The sequence below is a fragment of the Gallus gallus genome, chromosome 4 (assembly GCF_016699485.2).
Source record: "Gallus gallus isolate bGalGal1 chromosome 4, bGalGal1.mat.broiler.GRCg7b, whole genome shotgun sequence".
Taxonomy (NCBI): domain Eukaryota; kingdom Metazoa; phylum Chordata; class Aves; order Galliformes; family Phasianidae; genus Gallus; species Gallus gallus.
Window position 1 is genome coordinate 43751865 of NC_052535.1, and position 24460 is coordinate 43776324.

Below are 24460 nucleotides of genomic sequence, written 5' to 3' on the forward strand. Positions count from 1 at the left end.
TAAAAATATAGATAGCAATCATAGGTGTGATGAAACATAACACACTTCATTCCACTGGGAAATTACCCTCACACATTCATCACAAAGGGACAGACTCCAGGTCAGCTTCAGAGCAGCAGAAACTTTAATAGCCAAAATGTCTTAAATAGCCTAAAAGTAATTTAGCAGAACACCTCGCTATATCTTTTTATTATTATTATTATTTGAAATCAGAAAAATAAACAACTGTGTTAGATGTCCATTTTAGTATGCATAGTTTTAAGAATGTAGAAAGTATACTGCTTGTTCTACTTACACATTTTTTCTCTGCTTTTTGGCCTTTCAAGGGCATATAATTACCATAGAACTTTTGTACTGCCAACTGTTAATCAATCAATAGTTAGGACAAAACATCAAGCACTGTCTCAGTATACGAGATTATTTTAAAACTAGAGTACTATCTCTTTAAGTAGAAAATTGATATGCAAACATCCTTGAAAATCACACAGTTTATCCAGTTTAAACAACTTTAAGATATAATTTCAGAGACATCTCTCACTATTCAATGAACAGAACTTTTGACAGTAATAGGTCTTCCAAGGAAATAATTAGCTTTAGGATGTATTTAAGTAAATGAACAGATGAAAAAAAATAAATCACATTTACAGTTCCTTAATCATTTCAGTGAATTGTCTGCGTTTGAACAATGAGGCTTCCTGACTGATATTTTCACTTAAGAATTTGACAGAGGGAAGCTGGAAAATTTGCCATGAAGAGAAAGCATCAACTTGTGGCTGTTCCACACTAATGGCTTCCTTAGGGACTAATAAAATATGTTAGAGCCTAATAAGAAGACCGACCTTTTATTTAGGATAACAATGAACCTTAGCTGCCAAGTCAAGTCAGATCCATTACTCTAAATGACAAGACAAAAAGCTCAAAGCAGAAGTCACATACTTCCCATGAACCTAATATATTATCATACAAGAACATTCAAATTCCTCAGTCCTAAGGAGAATAAATTTGTATGCGGTGAAGTAAGACATACTTATTTGGTAAAATTCTCCCTTCTGACTACTAATTTCAGAAACTATGCTGCTAATATTCTCAGAGAAGCTCTGGGGAAAATATTGATGATACAGCACCACACAAGATTTCAGATTCATGAAACACATGAAATGTCATGAAAATAGTGGCACCAAGTCAGATTGCAAAAGTTTCTTGTTCAATTTCTTATCTCAAAAAATAGTTATAAAAGTCTAAGAACACAGAAGTCAATAGGACAACTCCCCAGTGCTCCCCCAGCATCTGGGACTTCCTGAGCTGGGTAAGTCTGCTACTTAATTGAAAAAACATCACTACTAGTGCCTTTTGAACCTGACCCCTACTAGTTTCCTCTGATATCATCTCCTTCTCCATAGTGGAAAAAAGAAACAATTTAACCTTACATACACAGCAAATCATAGAATCATTAAGGCTGGAAAAGACCTCTAAGATGATCGACACCAACTCTCAGCCCATGCCCACTAAACGATGCTCCTAAGTGCCACACCTACCCCTTTCTTGAAAGTCTCCAAGGACTGTGACTCCACTACTTGCTGGGCAGCCTGTTCTAATACCTCATCAGTCTTTCTGAGAAGAAATTTTTCTTAATTTCTGCTATTTCTAATTCAATGGTCCTGGCCACCTAGGCACACAGCTGGCTCATGTTCAGCTGACTGCTGACTGATATCGCCCGGTCCTTTTCCTTCATGCAGCCACTCTGCCCCAAACCTGTAGCAATGTATGGTGCTGTCACTCAGTGCAATGGACAATCAAATCACTTCACTTCTTCAAAAAACATTTAAGAAAGAAAAGGCTTAAAGAACTGTGGATAGGTTTCTTCAGCTTTAGTTAGGAGTGTGAACCAGATAGGACTCTGGACTTCAAATATCCAAGATAAAAATATTTTAAAGAGGCAACAAGATTATAAAGTTTATTTGTAATTTTCTTCATTCTTAAAAATAATTGATTTACTAAACTGAAGGAGACTCCCGACAGAAGTAGAATTGCAAACTTTTCACAAAGACTTTCCAGGAATAAGCTTTTCAGGAGTAGCAAAGCATGACCCCTCCAAAACAGATGAATTCTAGGAAAACCAGGGGAAACATTTAACACTTCAAGAAGTGTACAGCAGAACTGAAGTTCTATACAGCACTTCAGTTACTTCCTTAATTGCATTTATTCACAGAAGTAATCTGTTACACGTTACATACTCCTTCCACGCCTATTTGAACTGCAAAGAAGAAAATTTTGCACTGAAATGTGAAGGAATTTTCACAACATGAAAACAAACATGTTGAAAAGGTCTATTAGTATATGAAGCAATTTTGCTCTTAAATGATATTAAATAGCATTATAAATTGTTTGTAATCAGTAAAAATATCAGCTCTATCAAAATTTTATCCTGTAAGCTTATCCAACGTTTGCATGATTTTTATAATGTAACACATTTTCTTGACTCAAATTCATATCCCCTGTGGAATTTTTCAACAGTTTTAAAAGGAAACAATTAAAAGAAGGCAGTAACTTACATAGTAAAGACATCAATAACATCTCCTGCAGTTCTTGTCATCTCAAAGTAGGTTTGCAGAATGTTGACAGTTCCTGAAAGTGCTTCATGTCCACAACCACAGAACAGTGCAACACCAGCATACAGCAGTATGGTAGCAATCAAAGATGCATAGGGAATACCTCCCAAGCATTTGATGCAACACTCAAAGCACCCTACAAAAAAAAAAAAAAAAAAAAAAAAGAAAGTTGCTTGTTAATATATTATATCAAGGAAAAGAAAAATGTTTTTTTTTTTATCTTGTGAAATGCTTCTGTAAATTGAAGATGGCAGGCCAAAGACAGATTAGATCAGGTATAAAAACCCTTAAATCTGTGAGAGAACACAGGTTAATTCAACTTTTGAGCTTTCTTAGCTGTTATTTGGCCTATTAAACGTAGACAGGCCAGCTGATTAACATGGAACGTTCAATGCTGTATTATTCCTTGTACAGTTTCATATTTTGATTCAGAGCACATTACAGTGCCAATTCCAGGTTATACCAATATTCACAGCTCCTGTTGCTCAGCTATCAGATTTCTGAGAAGGATCTTCAGTAATGGGGAAACCATAGGGAGCATCCAATTCAGTTCCTTCCACCACCATACATTTTTTGTCTGCAGACAGTGACAACAGAATTTCTCTGCCCCATAGCACCATTTTGAGGATGTAATCAACTCTTCATATGTCACTAAGATATCTAATAATAATAGATGAAAATACCACTGAAAAGGCACAGATTAAGAAATAATTGCAGAAGCTGAATTATCTCCCAACTTATTTTACCCTGTGCAATGTTTCGAGAGTGAGAGCAATTGCCCTTTGATTATATCAGGCCAATCTTTCCTGCATCCATGAAGTTCTAAGCCAATGCTCAGTTTGGACCAAGGGTTCTCAAGTTTCTGGCACTACCTTGTGTAGCTTGACAAGTAGTTTCACAAATGCAGCAATCTCTCACTGTGTCAAATCTCAGCAATCCCCTAACAACTCTCACATCCTGTAAAAGCCTGTTAACTTTTGGAAGGATAGAAAAGGCAGGAACCTATAGTAGGGAGACGAGCAGACAGAATTGTAGCTATTAATGAAGCTAATCTCGAATGGGAGAAAATCCTGAAGAAAGGCACTGACTCAACAGCTAAAAGCTTTATTTTGTCCTAATAATTGCTAGCTTGTGCCACAAAAGGTTTAGATAGAAAACAGGGTGAGGCTTATAGATTTTAAATGGATGTGTCAACAATTGCCAATTAAAGATTATATATAAGATTTTCAGCAGGTGTAAGTCAATGTACTTTAACATGCTCCCAAAACCTCAGGCTATGCTAAATTATAGGATGGCAGAGGTGCAGTGAAACAGCAACAACAAAAGTGCAAAAAGCCATTTTTTAAATAAAATATGCCTACCTTACTCTAAGTGTTTGTAGCCTCTACATGTAATTATGTATTTTGTCATGCAGATTCTTATTTCTTTTAGCTTGGATAATCAGAATAGTAATTTCCTCTGTCTGTTCAAACATTCATTTTCTGCTCTTAATGAACGAATACCAATCTGTTTATCATATATACAGCTGTTTATACACATCAAAATCTCTGAACAGTTGTCTTGGTTTCAGCATAGACAGAGTTGATTTTCTTTCATGGTGTCTGGTATGATGCTTTGTTTTGGCTTTAGGAGAAAAACAATGTTAATAACACAACAATGTTTTGGTTGCTCTTGAGCAGTGTTGCACAGAGCCAAGGACATTACTATTTTCTGAGCTTCTCTTATTGCCCTGCCAGTGAGGGAGCTGAGGAGGCTCACTGAGATTGGAGGGAACAGAATCAGGACAGTTGACCCCAATGGGTCAAAGGGATATTCTGTTTGTCACAGGGATATTTCACATTCCATGTGAAATCATGCAAAAAACAAAACAAAACAAAAACAAAAACAAAAAAACTAACAAACAAACAAAAAAAAACAAACCAAAAAAACAAACACTAAGGGGAGTTGGCCAAGGGGCAGCCACTAGTCAAGGAGTGTCTGGGCATCATTCAGCGAGTGAGCAATTGCGTGTGCATCACTTGTTTTGTAGGTATGCATACGTGACTATATATGTATGTTGTCATTACTGTCATTTCTCTCTTTGTTTTTTTTTTGTCCTAGTTAATGGTGTTTAGCTGCTTTCCAGGTTAAACCACAACAATTTAGGCCAGTTTCAAGTATACACATATTTTAGTTAAATAGAAACCTCTATTGATATTTTTACAGATTATCTGAAATACAGTGTTTGAACTGCTGGATAATTTCTATAAGAAAAATAAAATAAAAATATACTAAACATGCACAAGACATAATTAGACTTCATAAATTAGAGTAATTCCCAACTACATATGATGGCTTAATCATAACACAAGCAAAGATACTGTTTGAGAATTGTACTTTTGTTTACAAATTATCTCAGCAAGTCATTAATCTCCAGTTGCTATCACACATTTGCATGGTTGTAACACTGCCCTCCCTTGCAATATTTTGGCTGAAGGATATATCCTTCTCTCTACTCATGGCACCCTACTGTGCTGACAGGAGGTAGATTTCCTTTTCAGCAGCTACACAGGGCTTTCAATGTCAAGAGATCACTTTATGTCTGTTCAGTGATCATAAAAGTCCAGAGTTTTGTATCTAGGAAATCTGTGGGTTTTCCTTTTGTGGGAGGTCTTAAGAGACTAGAAAAACAAATGCTTGTGGAGTAACTAGTTCTGCAAGCAGACAAATTACTCAACCTTTTAAAACTCTCTTATTCCTATTTTCTAAGATTACCCCTAGCAATACCTATAGTTAGTTCCTCAGAGCTTAAAATCCTACACAAATACTGTTTGTGGATCCTGCACTGGCTAATTTACTGTCTAACAGGCATAGAAAATTAGAAATACGTATTTTATATATATATATATATATATATATATATATATATATATATATATATATATATAAAGCAAGGAAGACAGGGAAATAGATGGATGTTTGATTGCAGAGATTAGTGAAAAATGCCCATTGCAATTTTCAGGACAGCATAATGGCAGAAAAAGCCTTTGGAAATGAATACTTTATACCTCTCAACAGTTTTTGTAAACAGTAATGAGGGAGAGATAACAGTAAGTAGAGTGACACTGGGAGTGATGTACAGGGCCTGGAATGTCAAAAATGAAAAAGTAAGCTGTACCTAAACACCTACAGGGACACATGGACTTCAGAGAGTATTCCTTAATACTGCAGTGGTGGGGGGCAGGGAGGAAGAAAATAATATCCTAAAGATTTCTTTTTCATCTTCAGAAACAGGCAAAGTCGAAGTCAGAAAGCTAAAGAAGTGACAAGATAGGAACAAAACAAGCTAATATTCTGAATTAGAATAAACATGATTGAGGTCACTTTCAAATACGACTGCTATATTAGTACTATGAGTATTGTTATCTGGAAACAGTCATCTTTGCACTGCCTCCTGAAGCTGCTGGATCTGACCTACTGGTTCAGCGACAGCTGATACAATCTGATCCTACAAACTGCATCAAAAATCTCATGTCAGTAATATTACTTTGGCTCTATTACAGTAAAGCATATACTACCATGAAATAGCATAGCAAAATGATACATATGGCATAGCGGAGTGATATATTGTAGTGACTAGTAGAGCTGAACAAAAATAGATGTAATAAAGTGCTATCTAAATTTTACGAGAAATTAAATCAATATTTTTTCAATTGTTTTGATTTTAAAAGTTAACTGAGACATTTGTAATTTGTGAATAAGAAAAATTGCTTCTGTTCCTATCTCACATTGTTTCTCACACTTGTAAGCCTTTGACAGAAATGTGTACAACAGTATATTTACCAATTCAATAATTTGTTGCTGACTGAGGAATCATCAGAAAATTTCCTTTAAACATGTAGCTTTCAAATAATTGCTTATCCTTTAAGACCTTTCTGACTTATTCAGCAATTCCTCATGCCTATTACTTTTCTAACTACTTACTTCATGAGTGTTGTCAAACCAAATCAAAACTAAAGAAAAGCAGTGTGTCAGGAATGAGATGTTAAAATGGATAATGCTCATCAATTGTACACCACAAAAGGTAATGTGCTGCAGATCACATTTCCTCTGATTCTTTTTTTCCATCCGTTCAGAATGTGACAAGAGATGTTTAATAACAGAACAATAGAAATGCTATTTTAACATGCACAATACTACTGAACCAGTACAGGGTGTGACTCAGCTGTACCATGTGTGTATAGTATATGTCTATGCGAGAGAGACAGTCATTCAGGGCTCTGAACATCATCTTCACAAGGTAGCTAGAACACACAGTCACAGAAATAATTACTAGGACAGATAAAAAAAAAAGTGCACAGTCCTTTTATGTTTGTTCTCCTCTGGAAATAAAGACATAAGTGCTTTCAAACACTTCACTCTGCAAAATAAACCTATTTAATCTCATAAATTTCAGCATTTACTCTTATTCTCATGTTTTCCAATATTCTCCCTCAGGCAAAAGTCTAGATCTGGTGGAACTATATATTTCTACGTAAGCCATAGGAAGTAATCCAAATTAGCACTCTTCTTTCGAATGTCCACTATGAAGAACTGCATCAATCACATTTTTGATAAGTCATTGCACAGAAAAAATATATCAATGAAGATAGGAAGACACAGAATTTTATGTTATGTGGATAAAGTCAAACTCCAAATACTGACTGTGTTTAGCTATGCAAATCGTGCTTATTACGGTTGCTTTTCATATATTTACTTTACAGGTGGCAAAGGTCTCACACACAACCACCTCATCTCCTCTTACTAGAATCCTTACGGTTCATAATCAGTAATGACCTTGATAAGGGAAAAAACTTCTACTTTAAAAGGCTTATAAAACTTTCTTTGTACTGTCTTTGTCCAGACAAACCTAAGCACAATTCTTCCGCTTTATGTTGTTGCTTTTATCAGGTAAGTATTCTAAGGTGCATCTAGGTACACCAGCCAAACATAATTTCACCTTGTCTGTTTATATGATCTCTTCTCTACATTAAGAAAAGAAAGTATTAAGATCTTGAGCAGAAGATGAGGTTATGATCGTGATTTACATACTATTTATGCACACAAATCCCACCACCACAATCATTTCTTTGTTTTTGTCTTAGTGATATGTGAACTCTTTCTTTCAGGCAGCATCCATAACTGACAAATAAAACAAAAATTTCATTTCATTTCTGGCCAGTACATTAAATAAACAGATAGACAGACAGATAGATAAAAGAGAGATTCAGGACATTTCTTTTACCACATGCATTTGTGAAAGTGAAATTTAGATCAGTCATATAACCAGATTCAGAATGCAATTATGCTACTGTCTTTAGCGAGAACCATTGGTGAAGGGCGAATGGTTGGACTGGATGATCCTGTGGGTCTTCTCCAACCTTATATAGAATCATAGAATCGCTAAACTGTTATAGAAAACCCAACCAACCCAGAATTCAATGGAAAAAATAGAATAATAGAATCATAGAATGGCCTGGGTTGAAAAGGACCATAATGATCATCTAGTTTCAACCCCCCTGCTATGTGCAGGGTCACCAACCACTAGACCAAGCTGCCCAGAGCCACATCCAACCTGGCCTTGAATGCCTCCAGGGATGGGGCATCCACAACCTCCTTGGGAAACCTATTCCAATGTTTGACCACCCTCTGCGTGAAGAACTTCCTCATCTTCAAGATGTGTGATCAAAATGTTTGCTTGAAGCAGCACATGGTATTTGGAATTTTGAATTGTATTTCATATTGTGTCAATGAATCTTCCTTTGGTTTCCATTCAAATTGTATTCTAATTTCACCTAAGAAAAAAAGAGTCTGCTGGCATGGAAGCTCTAAACACATCACAGGAGAGAACAACAGGCAGAAACAATGAAACTCTCTTGATACTGCCCCAAGTGCAGAGGACAGACAAGGCATCTGAGATGTAGCTTAGCAAAGCCGCAAATATGAGAAAACAACATTTCAGAACCACTAAACAAAGACCATTCTTATACTGCTCTCTGGAAAATCTGTGCTGCAGGCACATCCCTGCGTAATTGTAATGGAATTACATAATGAAAATAGCAATTAAGATTTAACAAGAGCAACAGAATTTGAAATTTTTGTACACTGCTTAAATAATAAAATCCTAGAATTGCTTAAGTTGGAAGGGACCTTAAAGATTATCTAGTTCCAATCCCCTGCAGTGGGCAGGGTTGACAAACATCAGATAAGGTTGCTCAGGATCCCATCCAACCTCTCCTTGAGCACCTCCAGGATGGAGTATCCACAACATCTCTGGGCAATCTGTTCCTGTGCCTCACCACCTTCTGAGTAAAGAACTTCCTCCTAATATCTAATATAAATTTGTCCTCTTCTAGTTTAAATCCATTCCCCCTTGTTCTATCACTATCAGACCATGTGAAAAGTCAGCCCTCCTCCGGCTTCTAAGTTCCCTTCAAGTACTGGAAGGCTGCAGTGAGGTCTCCCTGGAGCTTTCTCTTCTGCAAGCTTAACAATCCCAACTCCCTAAATCATTCTTCATAGAGGAGGTGCTCCAGGTCTCTGATCATTTTTGTGGCCCTCCTCTGGACCCGCTCTAACAGCTCTGCTTCCTTCCTGTACTGGGGGCCCCAAAAACATGGTTAGATGCCATGACGTAGTTGGCAGTGCCTTCACCACATGCATATTGTACGGTCCAGGCTAGGGCCTGTTCCATCCTTATCAAGGGGAACACTCACCTTCTCATGTTTCATACAATAAGAAATTGGCTATAATTTCATAAGAACTGCCCCTTAATGTTATTAAGTACTCAGGATTCCAGCTGAAATTGTTATGTTTGAAAAAACAAAAATTGCTAGAGAAAAAACTCTATTATTAATAATGCATCACAGTACATTCTATATCAGAAGTATAAAATAGATTTGCATTTTCATCATATGCCTTCACAACATTTTTCAATTATATTCAAGGTAATTAAATCCTGAATGGATTGCTCAAATGGTTTCCCAGTAATTCTGTTTTAATGTACCATGATACTAACATGAAATAAGCTTTCTAGAGAAGAAATACTATTTCAAGAATCCTGCAATAGAACAACACTGTGCTATTCAAATAACTATATTTAGCAAATCCACCTCGCAGAGAGATGTATAATTTCTGTGTTTCTACTCTCTGATATAATAATCTTTCAAAGACAAATTAAAAATAGGCTTTATATCTGGGCTAACTGATATTAAAACAAACAAAAAAACTTTCAACTAAATTTGAAGACATATCTAACATAAGTAAACATGCTTCAATCTTTTCAAATCACGCAGCATGGCCACTTACACAGAAAGTAAGAGGAGATCCTTTATTTATTCTAGATTAGAAGTCACATATGTATCCTTACTTAGCCTAGACACCAAACATGCTTCTGTTGTGCTCCATACTTCTGAATCTGAAAAAAAACAACGGCCACCTACAACCTCTTTTCCTGAGAAACTGACACACAGCCAGATATGACTAGTCTACGTACACACATCACAACACCCAACGTGAAATTGAAAAAATGAAAAAATTATCTGTTGAATATATCTACAAAAGCAAACAAGAATTAATCAGCACATACTAAAATTTCAACTTTTTTTTTGTCTTAGCCACACTTCAGCAATAATCAATGATGTGAGTAGAAAAATTCATATACTCTCATAATGGCCTGCACTCTTTTATAAGTGAGTAAATAGCTTGTTGTCTTCCTCTGTTGCACCAAAGTAACGTAAAAATTTTTAGTGCTTTTTTTTTAATATATATTATTGTGACAATTTTCTATCAAATTACGAGAACTACTTAATACCAAAACATTAATAAAATAGTACCATGAACCAAGCTACATAATTTGTCTCTTTTAGCAAAACACAGATCTAAGCTATTGTGGCACTAGAGAATCAACAAATTGGCAGTAAAGTCTTACTACGAGAAATGTCCTAAGATCTAGATTTCATGTAGTGATGGCAAATTTGATCCTTTGGCTTTATAACATATCCCAAACAACAACTCTGCATCATTTTTCCACTCCATAGGTCCCAACTACATAATGAAACGATCCTGAACTGAACTGTTCAAAGCAAAACATTTTATCACCCTTGCTAGTCAGACAAGAAGTTAGCCTTTCTTTTCACTACTTTATTTTGTTCATATTATTCGAGGGACAGGTAAATGATCATCCTGTATGCTGCATACTTCCTTCAAGGTATCAGTGCCACCTTTCTCAGCACTGTCAGTTGTAGCTCTAACAAAGTACTAATTTAAGTGAAAGTTCCTGGCTTCACATCTCACAGCTTATCAAGGAAATTGGCTCATTTATGCCCCTACACAAAGATTCGTTTTGTAAGAAAATGGGTACGTTTGACTGTAAACATGGGACCAGTCTCATCATCTTAAAAGGAAAATAACACTATAAATTCAATAAAATATGCAGAATAGGAGGCAGAGATCAGGAGGTGACATCACACCACAAATATTTCCAAATACTACGGTCTCATCCTAAACTCGAATTCATTGTATTTTTGAGTTAACACCTAAGAAAACACTTAAGTGGTGAAGTCCCACTAATACTCTAATACACTAATACTAATACACTAATACTAATTACTAATACTAATTACACTAATAACTCAGAATAAACAGTACTAGTTTAGGCACCTTATAAAACACTTCCCACCTCCTTGACCACAATTGTTTCTGCTGTTCAATAGGCCTATTCAGAGAATCATAGAATGGCTGAAGCCAGAGGGGACCTTAAAGATCATTTACTTCCAACCCCCTTCTGCAGGCAGGGTTGATGACTGCTAGATCAGGCTGCCCAGAATCGCATCCAGTCTGGCCTTGAACACCTCCAGGGTTGGTGCATCCATAGATTCTCTGGACAGCCCATTCCAATACCTCACCGCCTTCTGAGTAAAAAATTTCTTCCTAATATTTAATCTGATCCTCCTCTCATCTAGTTTAAAGCCATGCTCCCTTTTCCTGTCACCATCAGACTGTGTAAAAAGTTGGTCTCCCTCCTGTTTATAAGCTCCCTTAAAGTATAGAAAGGCCACAGCGAGGTCTCCTCAGGGCCTTCTCTTTCCAGCTCCCTTGATCTTTCTTCATAGGAGAGGTGCTGCAACCTTCTTTGTGGCCCTCGTCTGGACCCACTCCAATAGCTTCGTATCCATGCTGTACTGGGGCTTGGACACAATACCTCTAGATGTGGCCTCACAAGGGCAGAATAGAAGGGAACAATCACCGCCCTCTCACTGCTGGCTACTCCTCTTTTGGTGCAGCCCAGGATAGCGTTGGCTTTGCAGGCTGCAAGAGCGTACTGCTGGCTCATGTCCAGCTTTTCATCCACCAGGATCCCTAAGCCCTTTTCCATAGGGCTGATCTCAAGTAGTTCTCCTGGTCATTACTTGCATCTGGGATTGCCTCAACCAAAGTGCAACACCTCACTCTTGGCCTTGCTAAACCTCATTAGATTCCTGTGTGCCCACTTCTCAAGTGCATCCAGGTCCCTCTGTATGGTATCCTTCTCTTCTATTGTGTCAACAGCACCACAAAGCTTGGTGCCATCAGCAAACTTGCTGATGGTACACTCAATCCCACTGTCTGACATTGATAAAGATGTTGAAGAGGAACAGTCCCAAGATAAATCTGTGGGAGACACCACTAATTACCAGCCTCCACTCGTACACAGATCCACTGACCACAACCCTCTGGCTGCGACCATTCAACTAATTCCATTTCCACCAAATAGTTCACCTTTCAAATCTAGACTTCTCCAATTTAGACAGTGGTGTGGGACCACATCAGAGGTCTTGCACAAGTCTGGATAGATGACATCAGTTGCTCTTCCTTTGTCCATTGACGTAGTCACTCTACAGGAAGGCTACCAGATTGGTCAGGCATGATTGGCCCTTGGTGAAGCTATAATGGCTGCCTCCAATCACCTCCTCATCTTGCGTGTGCCTTAACATACTTTTCATAACAAGAGGATCTGCTCTATGATCTTGCCAGGCATACATGTGAGGCTCACCAGCCAGTAGTACCAGAGGTCTTCCTTTCTCCCTTTCTTAAAAATGAAAGTGATGTTTCCTTTTTTTCTATGCACCAGGGACTTTGTCTGACAGGCACAAATTTTCAAATATGAAGAGTGGCTTGACAACCACATCAGCCAGTTCCTTCAGGACCTTGGGATGCATAACATCTGGCCCCATAAGCCTGTATACATTCAGCTTCATGAAGCAGTCTTGGACTTGCTCTATCACAATGGGAGGGATTTTGCTCCCACAACCCCTGCCTAGAGGTTCTGGAACATAAGAGTTTCCTACCATATTTTAAGACATCATGACAGTTCTATTATGATCAAGTACTTAGTTAATGAAAAGAGTTGTGCACTACCAGAGCTCACCTATGATCTCCCTTACTTTTCTCAGTGTCTGAAATAAGGAAAAAGGGCCTAAAAAATACTAAGCTTCATTTTTCTTTTCCAGAACATCCAGGCTAAATCTAAACCATAGACTCATACAACCACATAATCCTCAGAGTTGTGTTGGAAGGGATCTTTAAAGGTCATCTTTTTCAACTCTCCTGCTGCAGTGAACAGGGACATTCACAGCTTGATCATGTTGCTCAGAGCCTGATCCAGTCTTGCCTTGACTATCTCTCCAGGGACAAGGCATCCACCACATCTCTGGGCAACGTGTGCCAGTGCCTCACCACTCTCACTGTAAATGACATTTTCCTTACATTTAATGTAAATCTATCTTCTTTAAACTCAAAACCATTCCCCCCCTTGTTCTATCACAACAGACCTGCTAAAGAGTCTGTTCTTTCCTGTAGCTCCACTTTAGATATTGAAAGGCCATTATCAAGTCTCCTGGAGCCTTCTCTCTCCAGGCTGAACAGCCTCAGCTCTCTGAGCCAGGATAGGTGTTCTATCCCTTGGATCATTTTTGTGGCACTCCTGTCATTGCACTCCAACATGTCTGTATGATGGAATGGCTCTATATTGATACTTGTTTGAAGGGACAATGTTAATGCTATTGAACACACAATTCAATAGAAGATATTCTCAATTTTGACTACTGAAAGAATTAGCAGAGGGGCTCTCTACACTGTGGAAAAAAAAAAAAACAGGAAAAGAGTTTCTCAAACTAACCTGCTCTTTTTATTCTTGTAATATTAGCTTGTGTTTGTATCACTGCTCTACAGGTAATGCAATAATTAAGATCTTTTATTTTAATGTATTAAACACACACATTTATACTTTTGAAATAACCTATTAACGAAAATGACTACTCATTTCTGGGACACTGACAATTGTGACAATGTAGAGAAAATGGTGTTGTGATTAGCTGTCATGTACTTCTCAGTACATTAGGTTTATTGCTGTTTAATTAAACAAATCTTAATCTAACAGTTCATAAGCATTCAAGTTATTGACACAGCAGTTCTTTCTTGAAATACAAATCACTCAGGCATAACGTAATCAGTCTTTGTTTCCACTAAAAAATATTGCCAGCTGAGTTAGAGACATCTATCACCTTCAATATCATTCTAAAGTTAAAGATACAGGAATGAAGAAAAGTAATTCCATAAATATGATGCAAATAAAGAAATATTTGGTTAAATCTTTACATTAATAAAATATAGCGATTATTTCAAATGTTTTGCCTATGTTATATATACTGATATAACTGATATAAATGGCTATAACCATGTTTTTGATCTGCTCAAAACAATAAGAGTTTGTAAGAACACTAATTCAAAACAACATATTGAATTACATCACTAGCTTTAAAATGAGAGTAATGTTACAGATCAAAAAAACTAAAAAGTATCCTTTTCATCTCTCTCATCTGGAGTTCATGAAACTCACTCCACCTCCTCACATCCTTGAGCAAAGCTGTTTCTTCCAAATGGAAAACTACTACAAGAGATGTAATGCAATGTAATCCTGAAGCATCTCTTTTCCCCTCATTCACAAATAGGCTGAGTTCCACTGGGCTTTAAGCCACTTCTTTTTTTAGTGCATTATCCAAATCTTGCAACTCAAAGAACATTCCTCCATGAATTTTCTGTGCAGTCATCTGTTTAATTGGAATAGTCCACAAACCTTTTACATATTTTACATTTTCTCATTTTAGCAAAGGAAGCATATCCCTTTTTCTGGTATTGGAACAGGGAGACAAACAAGGTTACTCGCAAATGAGCTTCCATTCTTGTATTCCAGATAGTATGATTTCTCAGAATATCTATTTTTATATAATTTATATATATATATAAATAATATCAAAGCACACTTTACTGATGTCACATGCTTAACACTTAGAAATCATGAAAGTACAGTTAGACAATTTGTGAATACTTTGTTCTCAGCAGCTGTTCATGACATACAGGGAAGAGGTATGTAAAGAAAACACAAAGTATTCAGCTGCCTTAAATGATCTGTTTCCTTACAAACTTCCACTGGATAGGGTGCGTAGGTTGCGTAACTGTCAGCTGACAGCAGTAGAAAACCAACTCAAAAATCCTAGGACCTTCAATAAGTTAATAACTAAAAACGTCTTTTCCTTGGTATCACATAGCTTATGCTCTTTATTCTACATCTCATGCAACTTCTGAGCCCATCTTTTCCATGGCTTTTATCTTAAAAACCTCTCTGTGACTTTTTCTGCTCCCTTCATTTGTAGGCTGTTTCCACCCTGGCTACTTCTATCCCCTTGAATGCATATTCGCCTGAGAGACAAACAACAGATAATCTTGCTCATCCTCTTCAAAGCTGAGAGAGAGTAAACTCATCTGCTGTGTGGGATGAGCAGTGGGAACACAGTATCACCTCCCTCTTCCTTTGAAATCTTTGTCTGTCTACCTAATTCCATTATTTCTCTTGAAGGCACCAAGATACTCAATGAAACAAGCATACACAACTCGTATTTATTACTCAAAAGGGCAAAATAATTTCAATTTAAACAGAAAAAAGTAGCATAGAAAGCTCCCATCTGAAATTTTGAATATTCTGAACATTTCACTCTGGAAATAAAACCATAATCCTTTAATGGAGGAATGCATTACTTCATATACGTCTGTCATTTCAACACCTCAGAAAGAAAAAGGATGAAGAAACAGGCAATGATGGGGCAGGCAACTGTCATCCTCTAGGAGGATTTGGATAACCCATTCATGTTATGGAACCAGCTTTGAGGAAGACCATTCCATGGAAACTAAAGAACGTCATCTTGTATATTTTTCAAAATAACTACGTGAATGTGTCATATATTTAACTGTACTACTTACACCTCTATATATTAATGCTTTTAATCTCATTTAAAATCACAAACTTTTGAATCCATCAATAAAGAGCTTTGTAGACAAATAAAAAAGTGTAATGAACTTGGAATAAACAATGTAAAGGTCAGTGCAAATTTCTACATTCAGTTTTTTTCAGTGATAACCATTATAACTGTACGGGTCTTAACCAAAGTCTCTGTGGACCAGTACTCAACACACTTTCTCAAACCTACAACTAACAATGACATTACATTCAAAAATTTGTTCTTGATTTGAGTCATTATTGGTCAATGCCTTTACTAATATCTTGGGATAAATTATTTCTTTCAAACAAAAATCTGTAGTAGTCAAACTACTATTGGCTTCAAAACAGACCATACCTTTAAAGCCTAACCAGCTCTCACTAAACAGCAGATGTTACTGCCTCCAACAGGAACAGAAATCTCAGGAAAAACAATGAAAATTTTTAGAGTAAGGAAATGAATACGTGTATGAAGGAAAGTGAGTCTAGATGATGCCTAGATGCATAAACTTTCATTTACCATATATCTCTTGTTATGCAGATTTGTTCTACAGCATGAGAATTCTGTAATTCTTCAGAGTTACCCCAGTGCTATGGGGTGGTCTGTAATCTCACTTTTCCCAGCTAACTTTCCTGTAAATTATTTCATTGAAGTAGTTTCAGAAAAAGAGATGAAGCCAAACAAGACAAAAAATGAGAAGCCAAGATATTTCCTCATCTCCAGTTCATGTTTATTTCTTTCTTTAATCTATGGTAAATTCTTCTATGAAAATGATTTTTTTAATTAGCAATACTGATACAAGCTATGTCTTTAAAAACAAAGCAAAGGTATAGTGGCCATCTTAATTAATAGATAATATTACAGCTTGCATGTTCCATGCCTGATTCTTATAAAATGCAAAGGTCAAATTCTGTCCTTTAGTGCTTTAACCTAGATAGAAATCTACGTAGAATGTGGCCCTAAATTTACTGATGTGTACTTAAAAACAACAACAACAACAACGAAAAAAAAAACTGCTTTCACTGCTTGGGCAGAAGAAAAGCAATGAAACCAACTTCATCCTTGGTCCTTAAGCTAATGGGTTGAAATTACAAAAAGCAGGTTTGGTGCCAAACACTCTGGAAAAATCTTTTCATAAAAGATCACAGTAAAAGCTCTGCAGTTTGGGGAACAACAGACTCAGATCTTTAGGTTTATGTTTGGAAATGCAAAGCTACACATACCTTTAGCCACATTTACATGGGCAATCCCTTGTATAGAAGAATAGAGCTGTGTTGCACTCAACAGCTGCCAGGAGCATGCCAAAAGACCATAGTTAGGATATCCACAATTGCAATATATATGAAATTTTGAAATAGGAAGAATCAGCTGTGGGAGACTTTCAGAGACCTATACAGTTTGGCAAGAAGAAATTTTGTATATGTTTAACGGTATTTTAAGAAATGTTTATTTCCCTCCACAACTACTTCACTAAACACAATTTGGAGGGAAATTATGATTACCATATATTTTTTCAGAAATCTTTTGCATTTTTTTTTGTCTTGGTATTTTCAAATGGATGTCTAAAGTTAAGCAATTTCTATTTAAAACTTATTCTGAATTAATTTCAACATGTTAGCTCTTTCAGAATATAAAAGTTTTTGTTGTTTTTTTTTTTTTTTTTTTTTACGAAGTGTTCAACACTTGTTTCTTATATTTTAAGTAAGACACTGAGGAAATATGACAGGAACAATGTCATTATCTCTTGTTGATTTTCTCTGATGACTTCTAAATCGAAGTATCAAGGTTAAGATAACCCTGCTGCTTTGCCTCTTGCATTACCCATTCTGTGTGTAGGTACTTGAAGAGTGCTGAACATATATTTGTAACTATGTGTATTACCTGGTCTCAGAAAAACTTATTCTGAATCACATGCTAAGTACAAAGACTATGTCCTCTTGTGAATGTGCAACTCAAAATACAGCCCTAAACATCACTCTGAGAAGAAATTAAACACTTGGAAAAGGGTTGTCTGGCTGATCAAATCCTATATGAATACGATATGAAACAAACTTGGTAAAATCTTTCTTATTAAGTTCAGTGATTCTATTGTCAATCATATTATTTCAGAATGCCAACTAATATCTGTCTTCCTTTTACCAATACTTAAAAACATTTCCTGGGACAGACACCTCTGTCCTTCTAGTGTTCAAATCCTCATCCCCTTAGCTAAAGGGAAATGATCAAAAGAGGAAGGAAATAAATACAACTAGGTCTCTTACTTCATAAATAACTTATAAAGCTAAGCCCCAGATGCACTAAAAAGGCAGAGGCTGTGCTCAGGGAAGGCAATAATACAATATCTGAAAACTACTCATGTTTTCCATTGCTGAAAAGCATCTTGTTTGGAAAAAGCAAAGAATAGAGACAGTAAATATTATCATCCAGAAATTGCTGCTAAGTCAGCAATATCAATATTTTGGGGGGTTGGCTGGGGGATGGTTCTTCTTTAAAAGTAACAAATTTTTCTTGAATTTTCAATGAAGTGTGGTTATTCTGATTAGTTATCAACAACACTGAGAACATGCTAACAAGCAAAAACAATAACTATGCATAAGAGAACAAGACAAGTTAATGAAATTTATATTTTGAATGAAAGTTTTCGACAAGGTGTCAAAGAAAACAAATCTGTAAACAAATTTTCTATTGGACTTCCTGAAACACTGCTGATATGAGTATTTCCATTGTATGTACAGGATATTTATTGAACATGGAAAGCTACAAATGCTACAAAAACTAAGACAAGACAAGCAAACTGCAAACAATGTTTGAAGTATTGATAAAAGTAACTTTCTATGATTTATACTGTTATTACCATGTTTACTAAATGTAAATCCTTAGCTCTTTCCATTGCACACAGCCAATCTAAGAGCACCTGGGGGCTGAAGATTTCATGCAAGTTCTCTCCAAAGCCAACAATCTCTTCCCTAAACAAAGATTTCAGAGCTGTATGTGCTGCAGGCAAACATCACTGGGGAACACTCGAGAAAAGTGCTCTAGCTGCTGTTGTAACAACTATAATTGTCTACAATTGCACATGCTGCAGATAAACATCATGGGAAATTTTCACAATTATCCTCATTGTTGGTCATTCCACTGCGTTCTTATAAAAAATGGAATCCGATATTCAATTTCATTTTAACTCAGGGAACAGATCAGTATGTTACACACAATAGCAGAAAGGTTTCTGTGAATTGTTTTTCAGTCATGGATTGATTTTAATTGAGCAAGGTTCAAGCCACTAGAACAGGGAACAAGAATTCAGCTGCCTCCAGGGATTTAATCAGCTTCCTGACCTAACAAAATTCATCCAAACAGATGATGGAAAAAAATCAATTTGTGGTAAATGATGCCATCAGTGAAAAGCCAGAGTAGAGTCACCTTTTGAATAGATATCTAGTTCCTAGCAGGCAAGTCTCACGGTTGCTGCAGGACACATGGTCAGGGAGGCAGGTGCAGAGGTACAGGCTATCTTAAAAGCTAAATATTTAGAGTACCAGCAATATTACAAGTTTACCTTAAACATAACAACTAAAAGAGAGATTCAAAACTAGCTTTTACATTGAGCACACAAATACATATATAAGCTAGAGACAAAGCTTTTTTCTTTTTTATGCTTACATAATTTCTCACATGCCTTCACTTATCTTTTTTGCAATGTTTCACATCAAGAGAAGGTTTATATAGCCAAAAAAACCCAACAAACCCTCAACAAATTACTTGCTTTTCTGAATGTGAAATATCACCTTTTTTTCCCTCTCCATCGGACTTAGGAATCTGACAATTCAGGCTAATATTAGTGGACTGAACTGTACAGTTAATTATTCAAAATCACAAGGATTTTTTTTTTTTTTAAGACATTCACAAAACTCAAATTTTTAAACAGCCAAAATAATGTGAACTAAGGTATGCAAATGATATCTTTTCCTTAAAGAGGCAGTGATGACTGTGTCGCAAAACATTTACAAAAATTCAAAATAAAAATAAAAATGCAGGAGTCATGAATTATCCCAAGTGCAATACATGGCATAGTGAAGTGACTTAGTCCATCAATACAGTCTCTAGACTGACTTTCGGGAGATATTTACCTTACTTGTTTGTTCTCTTGCACTCCAGTACAAGGAAGCACAATTCTTTAGGGTTCCAAAGCAGAGCAAATTACTTCAAAGTACCTCGAGGCCCCAGTAGCATTTGGCAGGAAGAATAAAGGACCATTCTATATGCTTTACCAAACATTCTTCTAATTTCTCCTTCAAATTGACAAATTCATGGTTTTTTTTTTGTGATCCAGAAGCAGCCAAAAAAAAAAAATCAACAGAACTCAACTGTTAGCATTAAGTTAGAAACTCCCACTGTTTTCACAAATCCATGAGTAGGATATCAATACCTGAAGCAGAATCTGAAGGAGTCCTTAAATAAACCAAGCAATGAAATAATGCAGGATCCACACAACACAGATGAAATGGAGATGAGGTTTTTCTTTTTTATGGCATCAACTGCTACTAGTTTTGAAGGGTACAAATGCTTCTCCTACAACAAAGTAAACATGAATATTTGAAGGAAAGAGAAGGAGGAAACCTAACTGCCCTAAAAATCCATCTCCATTCCTGAGCTCACCTCTCCCTGTGGTGGTTGACTTAGTTTTACAAAACATAGATATGCCCATTTCACTTTACTGGGAAAAGATATATATATCAAATGTCAACAAAATACAGATGAATAGCAGCATTTCTCAAGACCCACAAGAAGAGAGTAGACTCATCACTTGTTCCATTAAATTGAAGATCTTCCTGGACAGATAATGCACTTGATGCAAAGAAAAAATGGCCTCATTTCCAAGGGCTGCCAAACATAACATACATAAACTTCTATTTACTATCATAAGGGAAGACTTCCAAATCAAAACGAAGTTACAGCAACACTGTCCAAAACCCATGAGGTGAACCATTGAGAAAAAAAGTAAAAACAGTATTTCTATTTTATTCCTGCAGTTTTCATTTCCAGATGTATACTCTCGTACTTCACGGTGATATGTTTTAACAATAGGCATTTGTGTGACAACTGTAGATAAGAAAAAAGATGTGCAGCACTAAGAGTCTAGAGGAGTGGCATGATCTAGAAGATTCACTATTAAGTCCCCATTAGCACTCAATTTTATTTTCATGCTCTAGTAGGAATTTACTTGCAGGTGTGATTACCTTAATAAAAAAGTCCTAACAGAGAAACCTAGGCTAAGTATGTCACCATGATTTTCTCTGTTACAATGCAAATAGACGAGTGTTTTTCATGTTTTTTGCTATTTAGGCTAATTAAACTAATTTTATTACCAAAGGCAGGGTTATTTGTCAGTACATTTCATACCTACAACAGAATAAAGATAATAATAGTGCTCTTCCATCAGATCATAGCTATTCTGCTCTTCACCACCCCCCTGACCCCAGGTGCTTTTCAGCTAGGATTCCCTCCTTTCATCTTGAGAGCCCTCATAAATAGATTCACAGTGCCTGGCTTCTCCAGTATCCCTGATTATCTTGTTTATCTACACAGCTGTTTTCCATGGATTATGTACATTCTGAACCAATGTATTAGAGAAAGAAAGTGAAAGGACTGTGAAGAAAGTAGGACGCAGCCAGGGATTGAGGGAAAATCCACTGTACTTACACAAGAAGAACATGTGGTGGGAAAACAAGAATGAAAACAAGATGATGCAAGTCAAACTTCAGGCCCTGTCCATTAATGAAACCCTGTGTTCAAGACCTCATGACCTGTTTTGCATATCCTGTTTTAGATCCAGAAAGGTAAAAAAAATCTGGACAAGAACACAAGAGAAAGACATGAAAGGGAAAATATATTCTTAAGTTTTTAGGAGGACTACATCCACTGTACAAAACTTTGTTAGAATGTTTCAAATATAATTCTTCCCTAAAAGCAAATTTTGTGCCAAGGTCACAAGCTTAATTCAATCTAGTTGAAAACCCAATAAAGATACTTCTCTTCTGCTTTTAATTTTAACTTTCATATTTATGATTTTCTCACAACATTCCATCCTCTGGCTTGTCCATATGAATACATTGATGCTATGATACTGAAGTGCTTCTGGAATTTTTTTTAGAAAAATTATGTAACATTAACCTACATCACTCTAATATAAACTAAGTCTGTTGGAAACATGTACCAACTTAACATTTTTTATACTGCTTTGCAGATCAAGAAGAGACAGAAGATTCCAGAATGCAGAAGAGAAAATTTGTCACCAAGACGTTGACACTAATACGATGAAAAAAGATCTAACTTCACTGTCTTTAGCTTTAAATAAAGGCTTGTTGATAATCTAAAAATATCTGACTTTTTTCTATATTAACTGGTATGTGTAGCAATTTTTTTCTCTAAAAAAATCATTCAAAAAAGGGCAGTTCAATGGTTATAAATATTTTGCAGGAATATATTTGTTTGATTAAATTTATTTTACAAAATTTCCTTCTGTCATTTCTAGACTGGAACATCTGCTGAAAAGTATGGTAACTGCAGACCACTGGTAATATGAAAATGTGAATCTGTTTCAGATGGTAGGTAATTACAACTCCTGAACTATTTTTTTTTTTTAATTTAGCTTTTACCTGAATAATTTTTGAGTCCCAATTTCTGAAGAGTAGAAAACTAGCTCCCTACTTTGTTCCTCTAAAAAAAGTGTTCACCAAGTTGGAAACAGTAATAACAACACAGCATTTGGAGCTCAAGAGTTCATAGCTGTAAACTGTGGTATTGCAGTCATTCTGAATGATACAAAAATATATTACAGCTATGGTCAGCATATGTCAACATGTAGCAACACAAACTCCATAATGTCCAATAAAGATCCCCTTCATTAGTTGGTCTATGTTATCTACAGTAAGAATTTATCATTATTTTTACGTGAAGCACAATCAGAAATGACTCCCAGAGTTAGCCATATTTTAATTTCTTGTTTCTTCCCCATAAACTTGTAATCAATTTACAGTAGGTCCTCTGGACATTTCTACTTCATTCTCATATCATTGAGACAAGAAAATTCTGCACCATCACACAAAGTCTGCAGTCCACAAAGCAGGTGCATCAATCAGATGGCTCAATTCGCACACTTTTTTTTTTTTTAACACATACCCTGAAGCTTTTATGGCAATCTTATTTTCTACCATAGGAGACATAAAAAGATAAAAATATTTACTTTTTTTCCTGACCAAACATAGCCAAAAAAACTATTAACATTTACACTGGCCAAAAGATAAATAAAGTGCAGAAGAAAAAAATGTTGCAGTTGGTTTAATCCAAGATGGCCCATGCAAAGGTGAAGGAATGCTATAAAGTTTAACAAGCAAGCGATCAGAGATGGTGATAATCTAAATAAATGGAATGTAGTTTACTAGAGAATGAACGCATCAAGTATTTACCACCCTCAAGAGTAGACATCCATAGAACTGCACAACTTGAGAACATTTTTTGCTATTGATAAGCATATATATATATACCCTTTGCTTTTTCTTTTTTTTACTATATCTATAGTTCTCAAGCATAGGTTTGCCATTAGATCTCAGATGTCTACATGCATAATGTTTTGCACAAATGGCAAATTTTGTTTTAATTAGACAAAAACCAATGTTGATAAAGTCTAGACGTTCAAAATGAACTGTTCCTCCTAAAAGAGAACAAAGAATAAAACTATTGCAGTCTGAAGAAGAACTATTCAGTCAATGCTTCAGTCAAGGAACTGCTGTAAAGTGACTCTTAGTATCACTTCAAGATTCCTGTCCAGACAAACCCCATCAGTAGATAAATGATTTAAACAACAGTTGAATAGACAAAGAATTGTGATATTTCTTTAAACATGCAGAACCCAGACGAGTTCATGTAACGCATCCATTTATAATTCACTATTCTTCCCTATCTCCACCCAATTACAACTCAACTTCGCACATCTATTTTTCTTTTTCTAGATTCTCTCCTTCAAGCTAAAGCATTAGGATTTTCATTCTATGGAGATGGAAAGCACTGCTTTCTTACTGTTTCTGAATTTTAGCATATCTGCCAAGGTTGCAGAATGATGAGGAATAAATGAACACCTGCTCTTGAAAAGGAAGCTATCTCAAATGCCAGGCTTTGGCATGATGACAATAGAATGATCATGTCACCCAGAAAATCTGTTCTAATGGCCTCTTGCCAAGGCATTTGTTCCCTGTGAAGTACAGGTTAAAACTGCTGTCAATAGTTTGTTTTTAGAAGACAAAGAATTGAGTAGAGCTCAGCCAAAGTCCATGCATGTGTGTTTGTGTATGAGGGGGGAACACACTCACAAGACACTAACATTCAAAAACTATACATTTAAATACATTTTGCAAATACATGAATAAAAAGATACAATTCCCCTCTAGATGATCACTGTGGTCCTTTTCAACCCAGTTCATTCTATAATTCTGTGATTCTACTACTACTTAACAGCTAGAAAAT

At 36.1% G+C, this 24460-nt stretch overlaps 1 protein-coding gene and 1 non-coding gene across 3 annotated transcripts in view; both read right to left on the reverse strand.

Annotated features, from left to right (window-relative positions):
• GPM6A (glycoprotein M6A) overlaps positions 1 to 24460 on the reverse strand; it is a 100880-nt gene that overhangs the window by 26587 nt on the left and 49833 nt on the right. For both annotated transcript variants that reach the window (NM_001012579.2, XM_046940116.1), the window contains exon 2: positions 2553 to 2745. In NM_001012579.2, coding sequence (NP_001012597.1) covers positions 2553 to 2745 — 193 coding nt within the window. The remainder of the gene's footprint in view (positions 1 to 2552; positions 2746 to 24460) is intronic.
• LOC112532461 lies at positions 9236 to 9365 on the reverse strand. The gene has a single exon (XR_003075193.2). It is a non-coding gene; the product is annotated as a U6atac minor spliceosomal RNA (small nuclear RNA).